Genomic DNA, 25,336 nt, shown 5'->3' with positions numbered 1-25,336 from the left:
CAGTGACATTAGGTTAGTTACCTGCCTTATCTAGCCTTTTTTCTAAGCCAAGATTATTTCACTAAGCAATCTCTAGAGGAACTTCCAGTCATAATATTGTCTATTTCTCATCTGTAAAAAATATCTCTTATGCTTGAGATATGTCCTCTTTGCTCCAAATGCTGAAGCATAGACTTATTTTTCTGATTGCAAGTACTATCTTTACAAAAGTATATGCAAAGAAGTCAGATTCAGATTCTAAAATGTTAATGTTTAAAAATGTTATATAGGGGCGCCTGGGTGGCTCAGTCGGTAGGGCGTCCGACTTCCGCTCAGGTCATGATCTCACAGTCGGTGAGTTCAAGCCTCCGTTGGGCTCTGTGCTGACAGCCCAGAGCCTGGAGCCTGCCTCGGATTCTGTGTCTCCCTCTCTCTCTGCTCCTCCTCTGCTCATGCTTGTCTCTCTCTGTATCAAAAATAAACAAAAACATTAAAAAAAATGTTATATAAATCTACTAAAAAGAATTATATTATTTTAAGTATTTATTCTGTTTGCATTTCAAAATATACACCTAAATAATACTTAAAAATCAAAAAATACATCTCTGGAGCAAAGCATGCTATTGGATATTTAATTTATGGACGTGAAGATTCTCTAAATGTGATTTAACCAAAGGTATCAGTAACAATGGCACACAAGATGTAGAAATTATGCCTTTGAAACACACACACACAAAAGAAACTATAAAAAATGAAACAGAAGATATTGTCTCTGGAGATAGGAGAATGTGGAGAACATAACTGTAGGTGGTTTCAGTTTTGGACTATTTCCAAACAAAATTGCAATGACTTTCTATGTATTGTTAGTCAGTTTAGTATGTATAATATTCTTTTATGAACAAAACTTGATTACATTGACATGATACCAGAAAGAATGTTTGCATTTAGCATCTTTAAAGACTCTTCATCATTGGAAGGCTATAAATTTAAATTCATTAGTAGGATACTGTAGATCCCTTCGTCACCAATTCTCAGTGTGACTTTCAAGCTTTTCCTCACTGCTTTTTCCCGACTTTGTATATCCAGAGATCCCTCCACATGAAATTTCACCCTCCATGGTTTGCTTATGTTGGAGATAGCTTTCCAATTCTTTGATGACAAACCCTTTATCCAGTTTCAGAATCCACTGCAAATGGCAGTGCTTCTGTGATATCTTTTCTCATTCCATCAGCTAGAGTTAATCCATATGCTATGGGCCCAGTGCCCTGTGTATGTGTCTGTATCATCCATATTGATGCATTCTGGCATTAAATGAACTCAGTGCAATCATTTGTGCTTTCCCAGCTCCCAACACAAAAGAGACACTGAATAAATGTCTACTAAATAGATTGAGTTAATCTTTATAAAATACAAAAAATGTATTCTCCTTTTAAGTGAAGTCCCAAGTGAAGGAATCTAAATAGACAAAGTTCCTTGTTTGGGTAGGGGGATCACTTTGTCACATTGATAAGCACTGTATGAAATAGAATTTCTAGTTTGTTGAAATGGCCTTAGCTTTTGTTTTACCTCAACTAAATCCCCTTTGGGAGTCTTGAACCTCAATTTTCTTTTCCATGTGTATATATATCTCTAAGTTTAAAGCAATGTTAGATTAGAGATTTCTTAAAAAATATATATCATGGAAATCTAAAGTATAAGCAAGTAAAATAAAACAGCAAATAAAAAAAATTTACACCATGACCAAGCGGGATTTATTCCAGTATGCAAACCTAGTTCAACATTTGAAAAACCAATTAATATAATTCATCACATCAACAAGCTAAAGAAGAAACACATGATCTATCAATAGTACAGAAAATCACTTGACAAAATCTAGCACCCATTCATGATAAAAAAAAAAACTCTCAGCAAGCTAGAAATACAACAGAACTTCCTTAACTTGATAAAGAATATCTACAGAAAACCCACAGCTGACATCAGGGTTAACTATGAGCAGCTAAAGGCTTTCCCACCAAGATGAGAAAAATGGCAAGGATATCACGTCTAACCACATCTATTCAACATTGTACTAAAAATACTAGTTAATTAAATAAGACAAGAAAAGGAATAAAACTCTACCACCTGGGAAGGAGGAAATAAAGCTGTCTTTGTTAACATATGATGTGATTATCTGTATAAAAAAATTCCAAAGAATCAAGAAAAGCTTCCTGGAGCTAATCAGTAATTATAGCAAGGTTTCAGGATACAAGGTTAATATACAAAAGTAAATTGCTCTTTTATATGCCAGCAATGAAAAATTGGAGTGAACAAAATTAATAATGCAACACCATTTACCTTAGCAACAACAAAGGAAACATTTAGATATAGATCTAATAGGATACTTGTAAGATTTACATGAGGAGAACTACAAAACTCAAATGAAAAAATAAAAGAACGAAATAATTGAGAGTTATTTCATGTTAATGGGTAGGCAAACTCAAAATTGATAAGATGTCAGTTCTTCCCAAACTGATCTATAGACTCAGTACAATCATATAAAAATCACAGTGGATATTGACAAACTGATATTTATGGCTATCAACAAACTGATTTTACATTTTATACAGAAAAAGAAAAGACCCAAAGTAGCTAAGACAATAGAATTAAAAAGTTGGAGAAATGACACTACTACTACTTCAACTGTAGCTATAATGCTATAATAAACAACACAGAAATATTGCTATTATTGCTGAAATAATAGACAAATAGATCAGTGGAACAGAAGAGAGAGCCCAAGCAATAGACCCACAAAAATACAGTCAACTGATCTTTGACAAAAAAAGCAAAAGCAGTTCAATGGAGAGAGTATAGCCTTCTCAACAAGTGGTGCTAGAACAATCAGACATCCACAAGCAGAAGAAGGAGAAGGAGAAGGAGAAGAGGAAGAAGGAGAAGGAGGGGAAGGAGAAGGGGAAGGGGAGGGGGGGGAGGAGAAAAGGAAGCAAAACAAGTAGCTAGACACAGATTCTACAACCTTCTCAAAAAATCGTCTCAAAGTACATCATAGACCTAAATGTAAAACTATGAATCTCCTAGAAGATAACATAAGAAAATCTAGGTGGTTTTGGGTTTTGGCAATGACTTTTTAGGTACAACATTAAAGGCAATATCCATGAATGAAAAATTCGTAAGTTGGACTTCATCAAAATTAAAAACTGTTCTTCAGAAGATTCTGTCAAGAAAAAAAGAAAATTTGAAGACAAGACACAGAATGGGAGGAAATATTTGTAAACCACACATCTGATAAAGGGCTATTATCTAAAATACACCGAGAACCCTTAAAACTCAACAATAGGAAAATAAACAACTCCTTTTAAAAATTGGCAAATGATCTGAACAGCTAGTTTACCAAAGAAGATATACAGATAACAAAAAGCATATGAAAAGATGTTTGATGTCACACATTAGGAAATTAGAAATTAAAACAATGAGATGCCACTACATACTTATTTGAATGGCTGAAATTCAAAACACTAAAAATATCAAATGTTGAGGAGTATGTGAAGCAACAGGAACTCTTATTCATTGTTAGAGGGAATACAGAATAGTACACCCACTTTGGATATCAGTTTTGTGGTTTCTTATAAAACTAAATGTAATCTTACTATATGATCCAGCAATCATGCTTTTTATTGTATGCCCAAATGACTTAAGAAGTTATGTTCATGCAGAACATGCAAACAAATATTTATACCAGCTTTATTCATAGTTGGTAAAATTTGAAACCAACAGATATATTGTTCCATGGTGTATAGATAATTAACCTCTGATACATCCATACAATATTTTTTGCAGTGCTAAAAATGCATGAGCTATCAAGTCACAGACGTAGAAGAACCTAAATTCTACTTCTAGGTAAAAAAAGCCAATCTTAAAAGTCTTCTTATTGTATAACTCCAACTACATGATATTCTAGAAAAGGTAAAATTATGGAGATAGTAGAAAGTTCATTGGTTGTTAGAGGTTTCAGAAGAGAGAGGGATGAGTCAGTGGAGCATAGTGATTTTTAGGGCAGTGAAACTATTCTTTATCATACTATAATGGTAGATTTATGTCACTATAACTTGTCAAAATCAATAGAATGACCAAAACGAATAGTGAATATTAATGTTAATTGTGGACTTTGGTTGATAATGATGTATCAGTGTTGGTTTATTGAATTATAACAAATGTATCATGCTAATGAGAGATATTGATAATAGGGGAGGCTGTGTGTGTTAAGGGTGGGGGTATGTCCGAGCCCTGTGTACTTCTCATTCAATTTTGCTGCAAACATTAATCTGCTCTAAAAATCATTGGAGTTCATTAATTTTTAAAAAGCATATAAATCTCAATAGATTAGTCCATTAGATGAATTTCAAAGTATTATATTTTGAGATTCTATACCATGAATAATAGGAGGATTCATACAAAACCCTGCTTACTTTTTATTATATTAATTTTTTTTTATTTTTTTAAACGTTTATTTATCTTTGAGACAGAGAGAGACAGAGCATGAGCGGGGGAGGGGCAGAGAGAGAGAGAGACACAGAATCGGAAGCAGGCTCCAGGCTCTGAGCCATCAGCCCAGAGCCCAACGCGGGGCTCGAACTCACCGACCGCGAGATCGTGACCTGAGCTGAAGTCGGACGCTCAACCGACTGAGCCACCCAGGCGCCCCTATTATATTAATAATTTTAAGTTAACATTTTTGTTATATTCAATTATATTTCTTCAAAATTTCTGTGTGTCATCTCATAAAATAAATTTCATGTTTGAATGCTTAAACTATAATGAGACTAATTTCTAAGATCTCACATAAATGTGTTTACAGAAGAGGAGTTCTAATTATGAAAAGAAGTTCAAAAGAAAATACAGACTATGGATAGTGAATATTATTGTAGTTAAAATAGAATATATTATATTTAAAAATGAATAGATCATTAGAGATTATTTTAAACATTGAAATAAGTGTATAAACTTACGTGTTTCAGATTATTAACATTGGAAATTCACCATCTAAAATTTCTTGATAACAAAAAGTAAAGTGTTAGGTTTAAGCTTCCAGGAAAAAAATGCTAGGCAAATATTAGGTTGAAATATATACTTTTTTTGCCCAGGAAAACTGTCAAATATCAACAATTTTATTTGACTTCGATACCTTAGCCAGGTTGGGATTGCAAAGTTGGGCAATAACTAACCACAGAAGGTGGTTATAATGATTACTGGGCTTAAATGTAAATGTTAAAGGGTAATTTTCCTAATAAAATGTAGTCAGCACAAAATTTGGAAAATTTATTAATTTATTCAATAAATAGTTACTGAATTCTTAGTGTGTGCCAGGTGGTTCTGATTCAGAAGTATTTGGAAGGCTGTGGCGAATGGGTAGTTATGGAGAACATTGATAGGACGTTGTGATGCAAACATGCTCACTGATCATTCTGAGGAGGCATCTGAGATGCTATCTACTTTATAATCCACTATTCTCTCAGTGAATAATATTTAGCTCTGACTTTGTAGTTTGATAGTCTGGGTTCAAGTTTCCCACTACTGCTTAGTTGCTGTGATCTTGGGCAAGTTTTTACCTCTCTTAGCTTGGTTGTCAATCTATGAAATGTAGATAGTACCTAACTCACTGAAATGAGTGAGAAATTAAAGAGATTTGTTTCAGTCAGCTTGAGGTTCCTATAACAAAAGCAGCACAGACTGAGCGGCATACACAGAAATTTATTTATCACAGTTCTGGAGGCTGGGGAGTTCAAGATCATAGTTCCAGTCAATTGGGTTCCTGGTGAGAGTCCTCTTCCTGGTTTGCAGATAGATGCCCTCATTCCTGATTTGGTAGAGAGAGAGGGAGAGAAGGAGAGACAGAGACACAGATCAGCTCTCTTTTGCCTCTTTTACAGGGCCACTATCTCATTCATAAAAGGCTCTGATCTCATGACCTAATCACTTTTCAAAGCCCCACCTGCAAATACCATTATTTTGGTTTTTAGGCTTCAACATATGAATTTTGGAGGGACACAAACATTCAGTTCATAACAAAATCATATGTAAAATGCTTAATATTATAAAATAACATTGTATCATTGTATGTGAGTGCAGGAATGACCAAGACTTAGCTTTGCGTGCCCCCAAGCAAATTACAGTCCTATAATGATATTTTTTCTTGAAACAAATGTGAGAACTTTGACATCTTGGCCAAACATTATTAGATGAGAAAAATTTTATGGCTAATAAAGTTTTCTTTGAAAAATAAAATCTTTTGTAGTAGATTTAGGGCTCAGTAGCTAATTCTGTGCCTAGGAGGTCCTAGTTTATCTTGGGTCCCAAATATTTAAAGAAGTGATTTTTTTTTTAATCACTGAATATTGCTGATATTTCTGCAAGAGCTGGGCAGAGATGAACCAAAATGACTAAAATGCACCCCACTGAAGTAATTCCCAAAATTCTGATCAGTATTCTGATTAGTAGCGTGTAATGAGGGCCGGAATATAAAGGTATGTGCAGAGTCTACTTTTTGCAGCCAAACTACACAGCGTAAAATCATCATAATTATGAAGTTCAATCAGAATTTAAAGGAAAGAGGTATTTAGACGATTTTAGGAGAGTCCCTCAACTAGGATAATTTGAAAACTTATACTATGGTAGGGAAGAGCTGGCCAAAAGCAAGAATACTGAATCCACTGGACAAGACTTTCTCCCCCATGGGGACTGCAAGATGTGTATTAAACAAGTCCTACATCTGTTAGTTGTTTTGAATGTTATGCTGTGCTCCATGTAAGTCTTCATATACTAACACAGCCCAGTTTGCCTAGATCTCTACAGTGCTTGAGTAATGCAAGAAAGCTCTTTGAATGTGTATTTATAGTATTATATGGTTGGTTCTTTCTGAGCTCACTAACCTTCCAACTCTGTACTGATTATATAGCTAACTTTCAAAGAACAGTATAATTTGCCTTATTTACATTATTTCAGGAATACCTCACCATAGTCTCCAGTTGCTGACAACATTGTCCAGATGTCATTCAAACAAATTTTATATTATGCTTTTTAATTAGGCTGTCCAATTAGAGGTAAATGATAATGTTGGTTACAAAATTATATTCTTTTTTTAAAAAATGTGAAGGCTAAGAAATAAATAATAACAAATAGATTAAAAAAGATACCAACATATAAATATAATTGAATTGGAAATATTTTTAATTAAGGATACTTAAACGGATATTTAGAGAAAAACATTCTAAAATATTACAATTACGTTTGTCAAGTTCTTTAGCCCACAGAATAGGGAATTATTAAGTATATCATTAGCACCAAGAGAAAGTTCAAGACAGCCTCTGATCATGTCATACTTAATTACAAAGTTAATGGACAGTGTTCCCAGTAAAATTAAACTCTGACAACATCTTTTAAGGAGCACTAAAACTTATTATCAAATAAATATCAATACATTATATTTTTCCCCATGGGAATTATAATCATAGTATTTTAAACCATTTAGAGAACTTGAGAATGCTTTTCTCTGTATTGATTCATAAAATTTATATTTTGGAGTTTGTAAAATGTATTAAATTCTATAAAACGCCTTTTCTAAAATATCTCTGTCAAAAATTAAGTCGAAATGAACATAAAACAATGACAGATGCATGTAGATCATTCACATATTAACTATTTTAAAAATTCATGCAATTAATCACAATTAAATCACTTTAGGAACAATATTGTATCACTTTAGGAAGGAATAGAAACGTTATGAAACAACTTTAATACTTTTGATGCTATATGATGTATATTAATAGTCATATCCAGGAAATTATCAGGTATCATTAAACTTATAAATGGAGCTCTCTAAGGGTGCCTGGGTGGCTCAGTCAGTTAAGTGTCTGACTTCAGCTCAGGTCATGAACTCGCAGTTTGTGAGTTCGAGCCCCACGTCGGACTCTGTGCTGACAGCCAGGGCCTGGAGCCTGCTTTGGATTCTGTGTCTCCCTCTCTCTCTGCCCTCCCATGCTCGCACTGTGTATGTGTCTCTGTCTCTCAACAGTAAATAAACATTAAAAAAATTTTAAACACATTGCTTGGGGTTCAAAATATTTGTTTGTGCTAGAGAAAACCTCTAGTGCTGATTTCCTTTGCTACAATATTATCCATTATTTCAGTCTTCTGTTTTGCCTGTTTTGTAGACATTTAAAAAAAAATTCTAGAAAGAAACACTGTTGTTATAAATACATTTTATCTTCCACAAGACCATGTTAGAAGAAAAAGCAAGTGCTATTTTATTTTTGTGTATTTTGATCAGATATATTTAGGCCCTTAAATTAAAAAAAAAAATTCCTGAACTTACTGAAATCGAATATGTTTCTCTTAAAACAATTTTTACCCAGTAAGTTTTTGAAACTTGACTTGCACTGCTATTTTGAACACAGTTGGTGTGAGTTTTAAACATCTTGCAATAGCTAAGCAAAATTTATAAAATTAAGTTTCTTACCACCAATATGTGAATAATATTTCAATATTGGCAATTTATATAAGATCAGATTTGAAACATACAAGTAAAAAATTATAACCCATTGGTCTCTTTTTCAATTTGCCTGTATTATTAAGAAAATAATTTTTAACTTTCTGGTTTATTTTGCCTTTGTATACTTAGTTTATTCACTAAGTAGGGTCAGTATGTATAAGTAAATAAGATTTGTTGGGGCATTCAAAATTCATTTTACTGATTGTATTATTTGTTTCCATTTATAAATGAGACTGCAGGTTGCTTTGCTTCTGCAACAGTTGCAAATTATCTGTGGTTCACCTGTATTTCCAAGTATTTGCTAGACATTTGCTTTTTTGGGTGTCTTGTAACTACATGAAACAAAATATATTCAAAACAAACATGATGTCTTTCTCCAAAGTCTTCTATTTCTTACATTTTACATTTCAATTGATAGCAGATTATCCTTCCGTAAAACATGTACAACTCCTGAAGTTATCCTTAGCATTTTTTCATCTGTTTTATATCCTACATCCAGTTATATTGCTAAATTGACATTTCCTAACCAGTGAGACTACTCAATTTAGGAGCCTTATACTCAAATGGCATCTTCTCATGAAAGCCATCTCAATTATAAAGTAGAGTTAATTAATCATTTCTCTGTTGTTTATGGAGTTTCACTGTTTATGGAGCTTCGCAGGAGAACTTACCACATGCTGCAATATTTTGCTATTTATTAGCTGGTGGTTTCAAGTGCTGTTTCTGTGTACAGACCACTCCAAAACTTAGGGAGTATAAAACTATAGCTAGTTTTACTGTGCTCATGATTTAGAGGGTCAGAATTTTAGGAGGGATCAAGTAGGCAGTTTTTACTTGAGTTATCTCATGTGCCTGTAATCAAACATAGTCTTAGAGCTATTGACTGGGCTGTGTATATGTAGCTTTTCCAACATGGTGGTGTTAGTTGGATTACTGACATGGCAACTCGCTTCCTCAGGGCTACTGTCCCTAGAGAAGCAGATGGAAAGTGCATGATCTTTCATGATTAACCCAGGAAATCACATAGCATAATTTCCATTACATTCTGTTGGTTAAGGTGACTCAGCAAATGGACAGATGACCAGCTCATGCCACCCCATTCTTTCTGCTGTCCTTCTAAAATGTGTCTTTCTCTCCATTTCATCTATATCTCTCTAAACCTTTTCCATTTTCAAGGTCTCCCTCGGTATCACCTGCCTTCCAAAGCCTTTCCTGATCTTATCATTCAGCTATACGAGCCAGTACCTTTGTGGTTGAGTACAGAAAAATATCAGTTATATCTCAGGTCTCCTGTCATGAGCCACATGACCTTGGAAAAGTTATTTAATCCTTCCATGTGAAAAACAGAAATAGTAACAGGATCTACCTACCATACAGGGTTGTTATGAACATTGAATGACCAAACAGTAGAGAGCATTCCCTATGATATATAGTATAGACAATGTTAGCTACCATTGTTATATCTTCTTTCCTCAAAACCTATAGCATTTTATTTGTATCTTTTATGTGTCTATCATAATATTCCAATTGTGATAATAATTTGTGGGCTTATTTTGTATCTTTTGCATATTTTGCATGTGTTTTATAGGCAACTTGTCCCAGTTGATATGTCTGTCTTGAATATCAACTCAGAGCCCCTCTGAGTCTTTAAGCCTCAGAAAAAAAAAAAAACAAGAAAACAAAACAAAACAAAACATGAAAAACTTGCAGTTTTTTTCCTCTCTGTAATTCCTTGTAACCTTTTCTCCCTATGATTCCTCTTCCAGAAATTAAAAAAGAAAAATCCGGGAAGACTTCCTCAGTTTTGAAGGATAAAGGTAATAGAGTCAATTTGATGTAACACTAGTATTTGATATAATACTAGAAATTTATTAGCAAAACTATCTGAAAGAGTCCATAGTACGTTAGAGTCATCTCCTTTGCAGATATGTGAGCCCAAACTTCACAGGTCACATTCATATATTTGAAAACTTATATTTATTTAATTGTCCCTCAAAAACTTTCTTCTAGTTCATTGTCACTTAAAAAGTGCTCTGATTACAATTTCTAAAAGAAAGAAAAAAGAAAGAGGATTTTTCCTTAAAGAATGAGAAGAGGGGGAAAAAGTTAGAAGGAAAGTAAAAGTTATGGAAAGAACTTGCCCTATGTGCTTTGATTCTCTCTTTTCTATCCATTCATAAAATATATATTTAGTGCATAATCTATCCAAACACTTGCTAATCACTGGAAAACAAAGATCGCAAAGCCAGTAATAGGGAGGAAGACTCTAGAATTAGAGTTCTGAATTGTTCTTTTCAAAGACTCTTAGTCAAGTTCTGTATGCTTGAGTCTTGTCTGGCTCTATGTTACTATGAAAGAGCATGACATTGTTATTTAAATTTTGCAATTTCAATCTCTGGAATGGACTGACTTTCCTTTATGTCCATCTAAATCCCAGGTCTCTTTCCAAGCATAAAACATCAAGCCTTCTCTATCTATTTCAACTTTCACTGAATTCTCTCTTCTGAATTTGTATACTTACATGTTTATAATCTAATATACACAAAAATATGTGTGTATTTTATTAATTATTTGAAATACCACCTATTTAAGCATCAAAAGTTAATGTTATTCACATTAATTTATGTGGATAAAGTACCACATTTAATAATTACTTTTTGTGCATCTAGTATGCAATAATCAGAACATGTACCCACCAGACACTGGGAGTACAAGAAAGTCATGGTCTTTGCTTTCATGGAATTCATAGTATTAATTACATAATTAATTAAAGCAATAAGAATTATAGAGGAGATATACAGGGTGCTATAAGAGACTGCCATGGGGGATTCTAGTCAAGTGTGGGGCATCTGAGGAGGCTTTCCTGAAGTTATATTAAATTCAAGTAGGAGGGTGAGGAATTAGCCAGGCAAATGTGTAAGAATCGTTTGAGCGAAGCAGGGCATCTGCTCTTTGATATCTACTTTATACATTTTGCTTTACCAAGTTGTGCTTGAGATCTTAATCATTTATAAACAAGGAAGCTGAGACAGAGATAATGTAAGATACTCAGTATCACATCGTAGGTAAGAGGTGAAGACAAGAATCAAAGTTCAGTCTTTCAGACACTAAAGTCCATCTCTTCATTTTAACACAGATAACTGCTCCTTAAATAAGGTTCTTATATTTTTATTCTTCAAAGCAATTTTTCTTTGAGTGTAGAGTCATTACCTAAGTTTGAAAAATCTATTTGACTCAGATACATTGGCTCTGCAGTATGTAAATATAGTCTTAGTCCTTTAGCTATTGGGGGGAGGGGCTCCCCTTAATTCCCACAGAAGAGTTTAGTCTATTTTTTCTCCAGTGATTATCTGTACTTTGAGAGAGATTCCTCATTCTCCTTTCTCATTTTATCTGACAATTAATGAGATTATTTTCCTTGATTGTGTGAGAACTGAAGTGTCATTGAAACATACTACCAGTAAAATCCAAACATATATATGGAGATATATAGAGATATCTATATCTAGATGATGAATCGATAGATAGATAGATAGATAGATAGATACACACATATAAATATATATTTATATGATTTTCAAACCATAATTTGCACAAAGTAAACCTTCCCTCCTTCCAATGTAGTGTGAGATACATTTATTTGGGTTCACAATTATGCCACAGGAATATTTGGGCCTTATATTATTTGTTCACAAGAAAAGCAGTTCAAAAGAAAGACTGGAGCTTACCTCTAAAACTACCTTTGAGGCACTGATGATTATCAAAGAGTTAAACTACTACTTAAAAGACTTCACTTGTGCCAAAGCTTAAGCTAGTTGGAAATGGCAGTTGTAAAAATCTGTCCCGGAAAATATTATCTGGGGGGTTTAAATCCACACTGACCACTTCACTAAGCAGACTCCTGTAATTTCTATTTCTGTTGTTATTGTTATTAATGTACAATTTCAGGCAATTTCCTAGTGAATACTTTGTCTTTAACGTTAAATCCTGTATTTTGCAAGATGTCTCCACAGTCACTAGAAAATTATGTATATAAAGGTTCACTGCATATGATTAGTGATTTAGAACTATTTCAAATGCACCTGTCTTATTATTCAATTGTGTTAATGCCATCAAATGTCTTTGTTATGTATAAGGTAGATACTATTTTAGAAGAATTGTATTACCACCTTTCCTTTGTTTTCTGAGTATAATTTATCATTACAAAAAATTCAAAGAATAAAGTGCAGCATTACTTGTAATATTTCAGGGACATTAAACACTTCTACCATATTACTGTATTTGAAGAGGCTCTTTGAAGCCTACTGCTGAACTGTGGCAGAATTAGAATGCAGCAATTCCACTTGCTAAAAAATCCAGTTATTGCATTGGAGTCACTGTATTTTGTGAGTTATTTCTATTAAGCTGCTAAAAGTTTGCCTACATTTGCCAGTCTCATCAATTCCACTTGCATGTACACATTAGAATACATACGGAAACAGTGCTACAACTCATAAACCTAGGGTTATCACCCAGAAATCCTTTGAGGCCCCATTTATTGGGAATGTGATGACCATGAGCAAATTAAGGATTTAGGGAAACATGATTAGACTGTGCCTTTATTTAAGAAGATAGAGGTGTTGGGCGCCTGGGTGGCGCAGTTGGTTAAGCGTCCGACTTCAGCCAGGTCACGATCTCGTGGTCCGTAAGTTCGAGCCCCGCGTCAGGCTCTGGGCTGATGGCTCAGCGCCTGGAACCTGTTTCCGATTCTGTGTCTCCCTCTCTCTCTGCCCCTCCCCCGTTCATGCTCTGTCTCTCTCTGTCCCAAAAATAAATAAACGTTGAAAAATAAATTAAAAAAAAAAAAAGAAGATAGAGGTGTAGGGAAGAAAAAAGAGCAGGAGAAAGACACATCTTGCTGGCTTTTGCTGCTGGTTCAGCTACTGACTTCCCTTGGCTAGTGGACTCACCTAAGTCCTCTCAATACACCTGCAAGAGCAGAAGCCTGTGTGGCCTTGAACATCAAGAAACCAGACAATCCTGTTAGACATGCCTATTATTGGTTATATTCTCTATCTTACTGTCACTTGTAACAGCTGGTCTGATTTATATGATGATGGAAGAATCACCCATGGTCTGAGGCACTGCAGACTGAACCCAAACAAGGAAACAAAGAGATTAATTTCTCCTCTACTGAGACTGCAATAGTAGCACTCTTAGGTTACTCTGGTATTGGAGTAATATGATGGATATTAGAAGTATTTTCTAATTTTGTGACCCAGGCCTGTGTATGTTTGGATCTAATGCCAGAGAATTCTCAGTGGACCTTGTCTTTCCTTATATTCTGATGCTTGGGACCATGCACATGATGATCCCCCAATTTCTATTTGTCATAAACATGCTTTCTCTTGGCCATCCCACCTGTACAAACAAAAGGTAGAGCTAAGGATGAGGTAAGTTGTCTGAGGACTTTGATCCCCAATGATTTAGAATTCATTGTGGACACTCACCCTAGTTTATTACTGCCTTTATCTGGGGCAGTGTAGAGGGATTAAAAACCTGAAACCATTTTCCTATTCTTCTGTGAATTTTTTTTTTCCATCACAACCTCCTTTCCCAGATGACTTTGAGAATTCTAAATTATATCCAAGCATCTTTAAATATGTTCCAGATCTTTTTTTTTAATTTTTTAATGTTTATTTAGTTATGAGAAAGAGAGAGAGAGAGACAGAGAGATAGAAACAGAGTGTGAGCAGGGGAGGGGCAGAGATAAGAAGACACAGAATCTGAAGCAGGCTTGAGGCTCTGAGCTGTCTTCACAGAGCCCGATGTGGGGCTCGAAGTCATGAACCAGGAGATCATGACCTGAGCCAAAGTCGGATGCTTAACTGACTGATCCAACCAGCACCTCTAGATCTTGATAATCAAGATTCATAAGCTTTTCTGTAGGCTCTTGGACAAACACAAAGAAACTGCCATATTTGTAAAATCACACAAAAAAAGTGCTCTCCAATGCTTTGCTCCTGACAAACAATACAGATGACTTAAAAAAAAAAACCTTAATAGCTGACCCAAGCCAACAATATCCTTATACTTCCTAATATACAAGTACAGAATTACTATATAACATTCTTCACAGTTTGGGTAAGATTTGATACCCCACTCCTTTCCTACTTCAGCCTGTGGACTTCCTAAATCAGGTGAAAACCCCTTGAAATCAAAATGGACACTGAGAGGAAATGACCTTCAAGAAAATCAGTGCAAGAAATGATCCAGCCTGGGAGCAGAAGGCATCTTCCCATTATTGAACTTGGAAATAAAAATCACTTTTGGGGAGCCTAGGTGGTTCAGTCAGTCAGTTAAGTGTGGGACTCTTGATTTCGGCTCAGGTCATGATCTCATGGTTCTGAGATCGAGCCCCAGGTTGGGCTCTGTGCTGTCAGTGAGGGATGTTTTGGGATTCTCCCTCTCTCCCTCTATCTGCCTCTCCCCCACCCCCTGCTCACACACAAGTGTGCTCTTTCTCTCAAAAATGAACATTTTTTTAAAAATCAATTTTAGTGGCCTAGAAGGCTCAGTCAGTTGAGTGCCCGACTTTGGTGAACTTTCACCACATTTAAAGTGATGAGTTTATGACTTTCAAATACATTATAAATTTGCATTCCACCTCTTCTTTCTTTCTCCACCAATATCAAAGCAGTCTTGTGGGTTCTTTCCCTCATTCTTGTGTTTTATAACTACTTTAATCTCACACAAACATATACACCTCCCCACTTAAATCAATATGCTGTATCTTGAACTTGAAATTCCAGGTGCTGCACTCTCCCACCCCACTAGGAATATGTCCCCACCAACATTTCTCATTTCACAATACATTATTTTTTTTTTTGGTTTAGCCAGGAAATGCAAAAGCAGTAAATTACCCCCATTAGCTTGAAAAAAGTTAATGAAGCTTCTCAGTCTGTTTATTCAATCCATGGCTCTTGATTTCATCTTCAGATGCTGAAATACAGAAAAAAAAAATAGGCCCTACTTATACTTAGCACATTAAATGGCAACACGGAATTTTCCTTGCCACCAAAGCCATTTAAAAATATTCTGCAAACATATGGATATTTAAGGATATGGAAAGGAAAATATGGATATTTTCTACCAAGAAAATCTTGCTTTGAGGGACACAGCCTTTTCAATAGAACTCCTAAGTCCATTCTTGACACTATCCAAAGTCACCTGGACTCAATTCTAAACAATTGCTTGAGTGAGATATTCATTTACGAGTCCCACCATCATATTCTGCACTCTCCCCCTGACACACACACCATAAGGTGGGAATAAAACAAAGGGCTGGAAGGTTAGATTATTCCCCTTTCCCTTCTTTTCTCACTGCATCAAAAGTAATTTTTGTCAGTAAAATGTTTACTGAGATATGTTGCAGACAAGGCAGAAAACTGGTTTATCTTTTACATAGGCTATTGAGGAAGTATGATCCTATTCAAGACATCACCCACATATATGTCTGGAACACATGATATGATTAGAATCACTTTATATTTGAACCTGGTAGAATAAACGAAGTTTTTTTTTTTTTATACTAAGGGCCACATTTTTTGATGGTGGGAGTTTACAGATAAAATTGGCTTTTGTGTTTTATTTCTGTCTTATTCTTGAAATGTGTTTGACTGGAGTCTGATGACTGAAGCACCACATTTACATGACAGATGCAGGGTTTTCCATTTGTTTATTTAAAAAAAAAATAATCACATAGCCTGAAAGAAATAAACTAAGTTAGTGCTGATTATAACAGTTTGGGAGACTTCTAGAAGCCATATGTTTTTAAAAAAATTACAGCTAAAATAAGTTCCTATCCATCCAAAGCCCATTCTCTTAAATGAACAAATAGATTGTAACTCATTTGACAATTTACATTTATTTTAAATGAAAATGATCAGGGAGGATGGATTGTTGTACTCTGTGCTGTTGTTTCCTTGTCTCTGTATGATTAAAATCATTTTTGTAAGAAAACATTATATAAGTTCCACCCAAGTTCACCTTACTTATAGCTCACTGACTCCATTATATATGTGTTCTCAAATCCTTTTATCTTGGCTTCAAATAAAGGCTCAATGTTTTTTTTTTTTTTTCCCAGAGCCTATTAAGGGGAAAGAAGTGAAGCTTCCAGTTTCCCTAAAGGAAAAAGGTAATATTGTATAATGAAATGTGAAAACACATTGATCTGCCTATTGCATATTCAGTTATTTGCAACAAAGCAATATATCATTTATTTTTCAGGCTTTTAAAACTATAACTTTCATACGCCCTTGTATATGTGTGAGCAAAGGAAAAAGGACTATTTTCTCTCTCAAAATTCTAAATTTTACTATTAATTTTACTATTAATTTTAAATTAAACGAAATTGCTATTTAATGAAACATAAGAGTACAACATGATTTTTGTTTCTCAGCCCATAGGCTACTTGATTTTTTTTTAAGTATTTTAAAGCAACATGGATTTCAAATCTGTTAAGGCCTTTATATTTCACTTTAGAAATGTATTATCATACCTAAAACTTTATCTTCACTTATGATACTAGTTATTTCAGTGCTATATACAATTATGCTAGTCTGGTATAATATGTAAATCAGAATATTTTACTTTGCAAGAGAATTCTCACTTGTAATGTTAAATGCCCAATAAACAGCAAAATGTTGCCACATTGTATTATAAATTGATTGCGAAGACTAATGGCATTCCTGTAGATTTACCTGAACACTAAATTATTTTAAAGAAACTAGATTTCTTTGGCATGATCTGGTTGGTGGTTGGAGTGGACACTTACATAACAATCTAAGTTGAAATGATTTGATGCCATTAAGTAATTTAAGCATTCAAGGATGCTAATTATTCCTTTGCCAATCTAAAACAGAAATATTAAAAAAAATGAGGAAAAGACAGGCATATTTCAAATTTCCACATTTTTATTAAGGCTGTTCAGTTCAAAAATTTTCCCTGGAAGAAATGCATGTGGAATGAATATATATATATATATATGTATATATATATATATACATATATATATGTGTATATATATATGTGTGTGTGGATATATATATATATATATATATATATGTGTGGATATATATATATATATATATCCACACACAAAATAATTCAGATTTCCACCAAAATCACTTGATGTGCATTTCAGTCTTTGATCACTGGACATACCTACTTAAGAGTTTCCTTTTTCTTTTCCTGTCATTCCAGAATCCTTTTTCATCATCCCATGCCATATGGTCATTCTAACACTAGCCAGTTCATGGTCATAGATAATGGTGGTGGAAAAGAAAGCTTTTTGGAAAAGATAGATTTTTTTAACATTCTGCCCTTATTTCATCAATTATTATGTTATTGTACTATTTTCTCCCTAATTTGTAATGATGAGTATGTATAGACAAGGAAGGGGGTGCATAAAAATTCAACTAAATGCAATCACCAGAACTTTATTTTATTTTATTTTATCAAAATATAATTGACACACAATACCTAGTTAGTTTCAGGTGTACATCCTAGTGATTCAATACTTTGATACATTATGAAATGATCCCTGAGAAGTCTAGTTACTTTTTGTCACAATGCAAAGTTATTACAAAATTATCGACTATATCCCCTGTGCTTTACACCACATTCCCATGATTTATTTATTTTATAACTCGAAGTTTGTACCTCTTAATCCTTTTCACCTATTTTGCCCTGCTCCCAACCTTTCCCCACCTCTGGTAATCAGGAAATTTGTTTCCTGCATCTATGAAACTATTTCTGTCTTGTTTGTTTGTTTGTTTGTTTGTTTTTTTAAATTCCACATATAAGTGAAATTATATGGTATTTTTCTTTCTCTGTCTGACTTGTTTTACTTAGCATAACTTCTTGCCCATATATGTTGCTGCAAATGGCAAGATTTCAATCTTTTTTATGACTCAGTATTCCATTGTGTCTGTATGGTTAGAGTAGGATTTAAGACAAAAAGAGAACAAATCCAAACAGAAAAGATAAGCTTCATACTGGGAAGATGTATTACAATGCATATAATTAACAAAGGATGAATAAGCACATTATATTTTTTAAACCTACAGATTAATAAAAATAGAACAAACATACCTGAAATGTCAAATTTGTCTATGTTTATTCATTTAAAAAATTGCTAATTGAGCAAACAACCAAAAAATAAATTTATAATCACTGAAATGTGTGGGTAATATTGGTAATTTTTAATCGGGAATGACTAATATAATTAATTTCCATGATAGTAAAAGTCAAATAAATGAGAGAGAGAGAAGAGCTGGAATCTATCTCAAATATATGCAATTTTAAAAAATAGCATATTTATATAAACCCCATTTTAGTATTAGGATGATTCATATAAAATAATTTTGAGTAATCCTGGAAGGTTTTTATAGTCAGAATTCAATATCATGGACTTGTAGAAGATAGTAATACAATTCCAAATTACTTCAGCATACTGGAAGCCAGGTTCCAACAGAAATGAATGTAAGGAATTCAATTTGGGACAAAATCAAATTGTATATACTTAAGAGAAAAACTGTACAAAATCAGCATACAGGAATTTTGCTTTAAAGAAACCCTCAAATGAATATGAATAAAGAATTCAGCTTTTACAATATGAATTATACTGTTAATAGTGACTATAATAACTCATATCACCATTGCTCTTTACTCTTTATTTCAAATGATTTTGATCCTCATGGCCTTGTATGGTGTGTAGTTGACAAAATATCATTCTTATTTTAAAAGTGTAACTTAACAAGATAAAAGGTGACTTATGAGCAAAATGATTTTGTTTTGGTTATTTTAGTAGAAAATATGTACTAAAGTGCTGTGGAATATGTGAACATGCAAAACATATTTTTTTCTATTTGCTCATTCTCCCTTCTGTGTTTTTAATTTTCTGACTTTTCTCCAGCCCTTTCATTATCTCCTTTTAAGCTTTCTTCATGAAGTTCAAAGTGATTGTCCTTATTTCAGAATATCTTATTTGATTCCAAATATTCTTCATTGCACAGAAGACTCTTTTCTTTTTTTTTAATAGTAAGGTAGGTCCTTGAAGAGGCGCCTTGATGTTTCCTTTACAGAAGCTTTGTAGTTACAAAGAATGACCACCATGAAATGAGAGTTCCTTTCTGAATCTATTTTCGGAAGAATGTTATTTTGTTCAAGCAGTGGGAGAACTGGTACCTAGCAGTTGTGTTAGATCTGGATTAGCCCTTTAGGAAAAACTACTCCAGATGAAATACATGGTCTGAAGACATCTGCGTTTAAGGATTTCCACTTCCCATTAATCCTTTCTATAGAGATTCTGATTTTGTGTCCACCTGATTGGTTGTATATATTTGATCTCAACAAAACAAAATAAACAGTAAGTACAATCTTGGCTTATATCAGGCAAAGTCAGAAAGTTTTAGCTTGTCCATCCATCCATTTCTTTCACTTCAACTGCCATTTAACATTACATGATTTAACATGAAATCATAAAAATAGCAGAAAGCACCAATTTTCTTTTCTGTATACTTATTTGTTACCGTAGGGAGTAATAATTTTCAATTTCATGTTCGCATGGCAAAATACAGTTTTTTTTAATTTTAAAAAATTTTTTAATGTTTATTTTTATTTTTGAGAGAGACAGAATGCGAGTGGGTTAGGGGCAGAGAGAGAGGGAGACACAGAATCCGAAGCAGGCTCCAGGCTCCGAGCTGTCAGCACAGAGCTTGCTGCGGGGCTTGAACTCACAAGCTGTGAGATGATGACCTGAGCCGAAGTCGGACGCTCAACCGACTTGAGCCACCCAGCAGCCCCCAAAATACAGTTATAAGTTACCTCTGCCTCATTAAATTTGTAAGGTAGCTTCATGTGACATTGAAGAGAAATTTCAATCATTTAATTTGATATGAAAAAGTAAAAGCTTTTACGATAATTAAAATTGTTTAAACATCAAATCATAGACAAAAATCAAGTGGTCAGCTACTTAATTCTAAATTTTTGCCAAACTCACGACTTTGCTGTCATGTCTCTAATGATTCTTTTCTTGAAGAAATTTATAGATCATATTAAACAAACTTGAATATGTGGATTTTATAGAATAATATATTTAAAATAATAAATAAGGTTATATTATTTAAATTATAGTATTTATAAAGCTTTACTGTAATAAATCCATATTTTATCATTTATATTAATGAAAGTAAAATTTTTTCAACAAATAGCAAAGTAACCGGTGAAAACAAATAAAGATCTTTATAGTAAATCTGAAAATGACTTTATTCTGCCACAGCTTTTATTGAATCATAGAAATCACTATGGAACCAAGAATATCTTGATTCATTTTCCAAGTCAGCATTTGTGATATTCACTTTTATTACAATTTTTACACTGGTGTTTAATATGTGCAAGTCCTTTAGGGACTTTAGGGACTTTAGGTGGTTTCATATTTGTTGTTGTTAGCAAGGCTTCAGTAGTTGTTGCAAATTAATATTGAAACAAAAAGTAAATTTAAAGAAATGACTCCAGGATAACGTCTCACATAAGACTTCAAACATTTAATTTTTGCTGACAAATTTTTTCATCACTTATAGTGGAATAGAAAGTAAGGAAAATACTTCCTAAAACTTGCTTTCATCTGCACTTTTCTTTTGTGTTTTTTCTCAACTAATGACTCTTCAAAATATTGCTCAAAAACATTTCTTGAGTCCTTGCTCTGGTTGACAAACTGACTGGTTGTTTGCTTTATAGGTGGTTTTGATGGGCACTGTGCTCAGTACTGCAAACCCTAAGTGATGCAAGTCTCCAATTGCAGAATTAACTCAAAGGCAGACATACAAATACAAAATAAAATCCAGATGGGGGGAATCTTTTCACAATGTATACATATATCAAATCGCCATGATGTACACTTTACATGTCTACCAATTTTATGTGTCAATTATACTGTAATAAAGCTGAAATAAAAATAAAATAAAATGGAGTAAAATAAAATAAGATCCACTGGAGAGGAGTGAAATAAGAAATAGGAATTACAGCCAATGCTATAAAACTATCGAGACAAAGCAACTTTAAAGCAAAGAATACACATTTCATATTTAAACAGAGATACATTGCAATGTAAGATGTAAAAAGATGGAATGTGCCTTTATGTATAGTTCTTCCCTTCAGGACACTTGCCATTTAGCTTAAGAGTCAAAGAAAAACTTTTGTAACTGATGAGGTATAGTGCATAATGGTATGCCACTAAGGACAGAACAGCCAACTTAATTTGTAAAAACTCTCTATGGCATAAAAATGTCTTAAGATGTAGCCTTTAGCTATTTTAAGTAAGTTACTAGCACTAGTCTTATGAGATGCCAGTTTTCTCATTAATGAAATTCTGCCACTATATTCCACAAATTCTGTGAATATTTTTAATGTTTATTTATTTTTGAGAGAGAGGAGGGGGAGGGAGAGAGACGGAGGGAGACACAGAACCCGAAGCAGGCTCCAGGCTCTGAGCTGTTAGCACAGAGCCCAGTGTGGGGCTCGAACTCATGAACTGCAAGATCATGCTGTGAGCTGAAGTCGGATGCTTAACCAACTGAGCCACCCAGGTGCCCTTGAATTTTTAGTTACATAAGTGAATTTTATCTGTGTGTGTGTTTCCCCATTTTTGGGTAATCAAAAAAAATTTGATTAGAATGATTTTAACATATAAGGAATTTGTTTAGGGCAACAAGGTGTTTCATTTTCCAGCCTCTAGACTAGAGGAAGGAAAGGTAAGGAAGTATGTGAATACGTTTTGAATGAACTAGCCTACATCATTAGCCGCAACAGGCCATATGTGACTATGAATATTTCTCTTTAAAATATATGAATGCCATGATAAAATGAGAGTCTCCTGTGAGTACTACCAAGATTCTTCTGTAATGTTTTTTCACTTGAGAATACATCTTGAATTTTTTCATATTATATACAGAAAAGACAATGACAAGCCAAAAATTGGGTTTCAGCTTTCATAGAAGTCTAACACAAAGTGTTGAATATAAAGGGGTAAATCACACAAATAAATGAACAGCTATAAAACTGAGAGAAATGCTTTGATAGAAGGAACATGGTATTATAAGTATAGAAAAATCTGACTTAACGATGCCTGGGTGGCTCAGTCAGTTAAGCGTCTCACTTCAGCTCAGGTCATGATCTCACAGCTCCTGAGTTTGAGCCCCACATCAAGCTCTGTGCTGACAGCTCGGAGCTTGGAGCCTGCTTCAGATTCTGTGTCTCCCCCTCTCTCTGCTCCTCGTCTACTCTGTCTCTGTCTCTGTATCTCCCTCTCTTTCTATCTCTCTCTCTCTCTCTCAAAAATGAAATAAACATTAAAAAAAAAAGTCTGACTCAGGTTGGGGAATCAAGGAATACTTCTAAACCAAGCAAAATTCTATCTGAGATGTGAAGGATAAGTAGGAATTTTAACCAGTGAAAAAACTGAGAATAGGAGAGGCCAAGGAGTGAAGAGATATTTCAGCACATTCAAATTTCTTGTGAAAAAGGACAGTGTTGCAGATGTGTAGAAAACATTAACAAGAGAAGTACAAAACAAAGATAAGACATAAGCAGAACTTTGAAGGCCAGGAGTAGGCAAACTATATTTCATGGACCAAATCTAGAATGCTTATATATTTTTAAATGGTTGAAAAAAATCAAAGGAAGAATAAAATTTGGGGGCACCTTAAACATATAAGAAATTCAAATCTCAGTATCTATAAATAGCATTTTATTCGAACACAAACACACTCATTTATGTTTTGTCTGTAGCAGTGTTTGTGCCATAATAGCAGAGTTGAATATCTACACCAGAGATCAAATGGCCTGTAAAACTAAAATATTTACTCTCTGGCATTTTACAGGAAAAGTTTACCAACCCCTGCTATAAGCCATATTAAGGTTTTTGGTATTTAGTCTAAGGGCAATGGATATACACAAAAGTATTTTTTACGTGTTTGACCACAGAAGGGGAGAGAGTTGCTTTCTGTGATGGCCACTATGGCAGTGAGTTGGAGAAAAGCAGAATAGGATTCAAGAAGACAATTAAGATATAACTGATGGTATTAAGGTGAGAGATTATGGTACCTTGACCAGGACGGTTGCAGGTGAAATGGAGAGAAGAGGACATTTTTGAAAAATATCATATTTAATAAGATTTTTTTTTAAAAAATTTTTTTCAACGTTTATTTATTTTTGGGACAGAGAGAGACAGAGCATGAACGGGGGAGGGTCAGAGAGAGACGGAGACACAGAATCCGAAACAGGCTCCAGGCTCTGAGCAGTCAGCACAGAGCCCGACGCGGGGCTCGAACTCACACACCGCGTGATCGTGACCTGAGCCAAAGTCGAATGCTCAACCGACTGAGCCACCCAGGCGCCCCAAGATTTCTATTTTATACAGCTAAATGGTTGGTGACACCACTGAGATGGGACACCAGAAAAGGAGAAGCTTAGGATCAATCATAAGTGTGGCTAACAGCTTGTTGAGTTTTAGCTGTTTATAGGACGCCCAAAAGAAATGTAGAGCTGGAAGCTGACTATCTAAGTGTGAGGTGCAGAAAAGGAATTTAGGTTGAAGATACACTTGTGAGATATGTTTGTCAGTGTATGGATTTTGAAGGTGTGGTCACACATGGATGAGTGACAGAAAGAATCAAGGTGAGATGAGTAAAGTTCTGAGGACAGTTAGTAAAGAATACATTTAAAACTGCTACTTGAAGAACCCAGGACATTCTTTTTAGCATGAGTACAACTAGGTATCTTGAGGGTCAATACTAGTAATCTATCTGTTCTGCTTTTCATTTGCTAAAAGTTGGTATTTTGTGCATTTTCAGTTTCAGTTTGTAAGTCTTATCCCGAAGTTCCCAATGTTGGTTCTATAAACATTATTTAAATACTGAGACCTAGAGACCTGCAAGGAAAAGTTTGACAATCTGTTGAAGAAGTAGATATTATACAGTCTTCTTTTATGAAAAGAATCAAAACCAGTTGGTCTCAGAGAGTTGTCTCTAAGAGCACTTTTTAGAATATGTTAATTCAACATGCGTCAGTTGGAACATAATCAGCGTTGCTATACTGCTACATTATCTGGGACCAAAAATATTCTGATGTTCAATGATTGACACTAAACTTCCAAAAAGTTCCAGTTTTAATGTTATTTATTGTTCTAATTCTCTAAACTGATATTACAGGGATTTACTTTGTCTTTTGCAACTGATCATTCTAATAAGTGAATGCAACTAACATACATTTTGATTCACCATTCTGGAATTAAAGTTCTTCTAATAATACTGCAATTCACAAATGTCATCTTTGCTTATGACATTGCCATCTTCTAAGAAATATTAGAATTTGCTGTAATATTGTTTTTAAAATCTGATAGTTGATCTACAATACTTGATTTAATAATCAACATTAGCATTTTAATATTAGTGTAGTTTTTTCTAGGTTTTCCCATGCCTGGTTTCTGATTTAATTATTGACATGATTTATTTCTGCCTTGAGTTATTTTAGGAAGAAAATATTATACTATCATTTTAACAAGTGAAGAAATTGATGCACAAAGATTAAAGGATTATCTAAGGTTTCTATGCTGGATTAGCTACTTAGTATCAGACTTAAATGCACCTAAAAATAATCTTATTTTCCTTTGTTCTTCAATATTGGAATATATTAAAAAGACTTATCCTTACACGGTCTCAAGGTTGTTTTTTCCCCATAACAATTTTTTTGCATTTGGTAGGAATGGAGGAAAGT

The 25,336-nt window shown here is 34.1% G+C and overlaps 1 protein-coding gene across 1 annotated transcript in view; it reads left to right on the top strand.

Annotated features, from left to right (window-relative positions):
- TRDN (triadin) overlaps positions 1 to 25,336 on the top strand; it is a 305,883-nt gene that overhangs the window by 236,040 nt on the left and 44,507 nt on the right. The window contains 2 exon segments of the mRNA XM_047860375.1: positions 10,288 to 10,338; positions 16,647 to 16,697. Of these exon segments, the coding sequence (XP_047716331.1) occupies positions 10,288 to 10,338; positions 16,647 to 16,697 (102 nt within the window).

Source organism: Prionailurus viverrinus, chromosome B2 (genome assembly GCF_022837055.1).
Source record: "Prionailurus viverrinus isolate Anna chromosome B2, UM_Priviv_1.0, whole genome shotgun sequence".
Classification (NCBI taxonomy): Eukaryota; Metazoa; Chordata; class Mammalia; order Carnivora; family Felidae; genus Prionailurus; species Prionailurus viverrinus.
The sequence above is the reverse complement of the archived record's forward strand: the minus strand, read 5'-3'. Positions and strand labels throughout refer to the sequence as shown.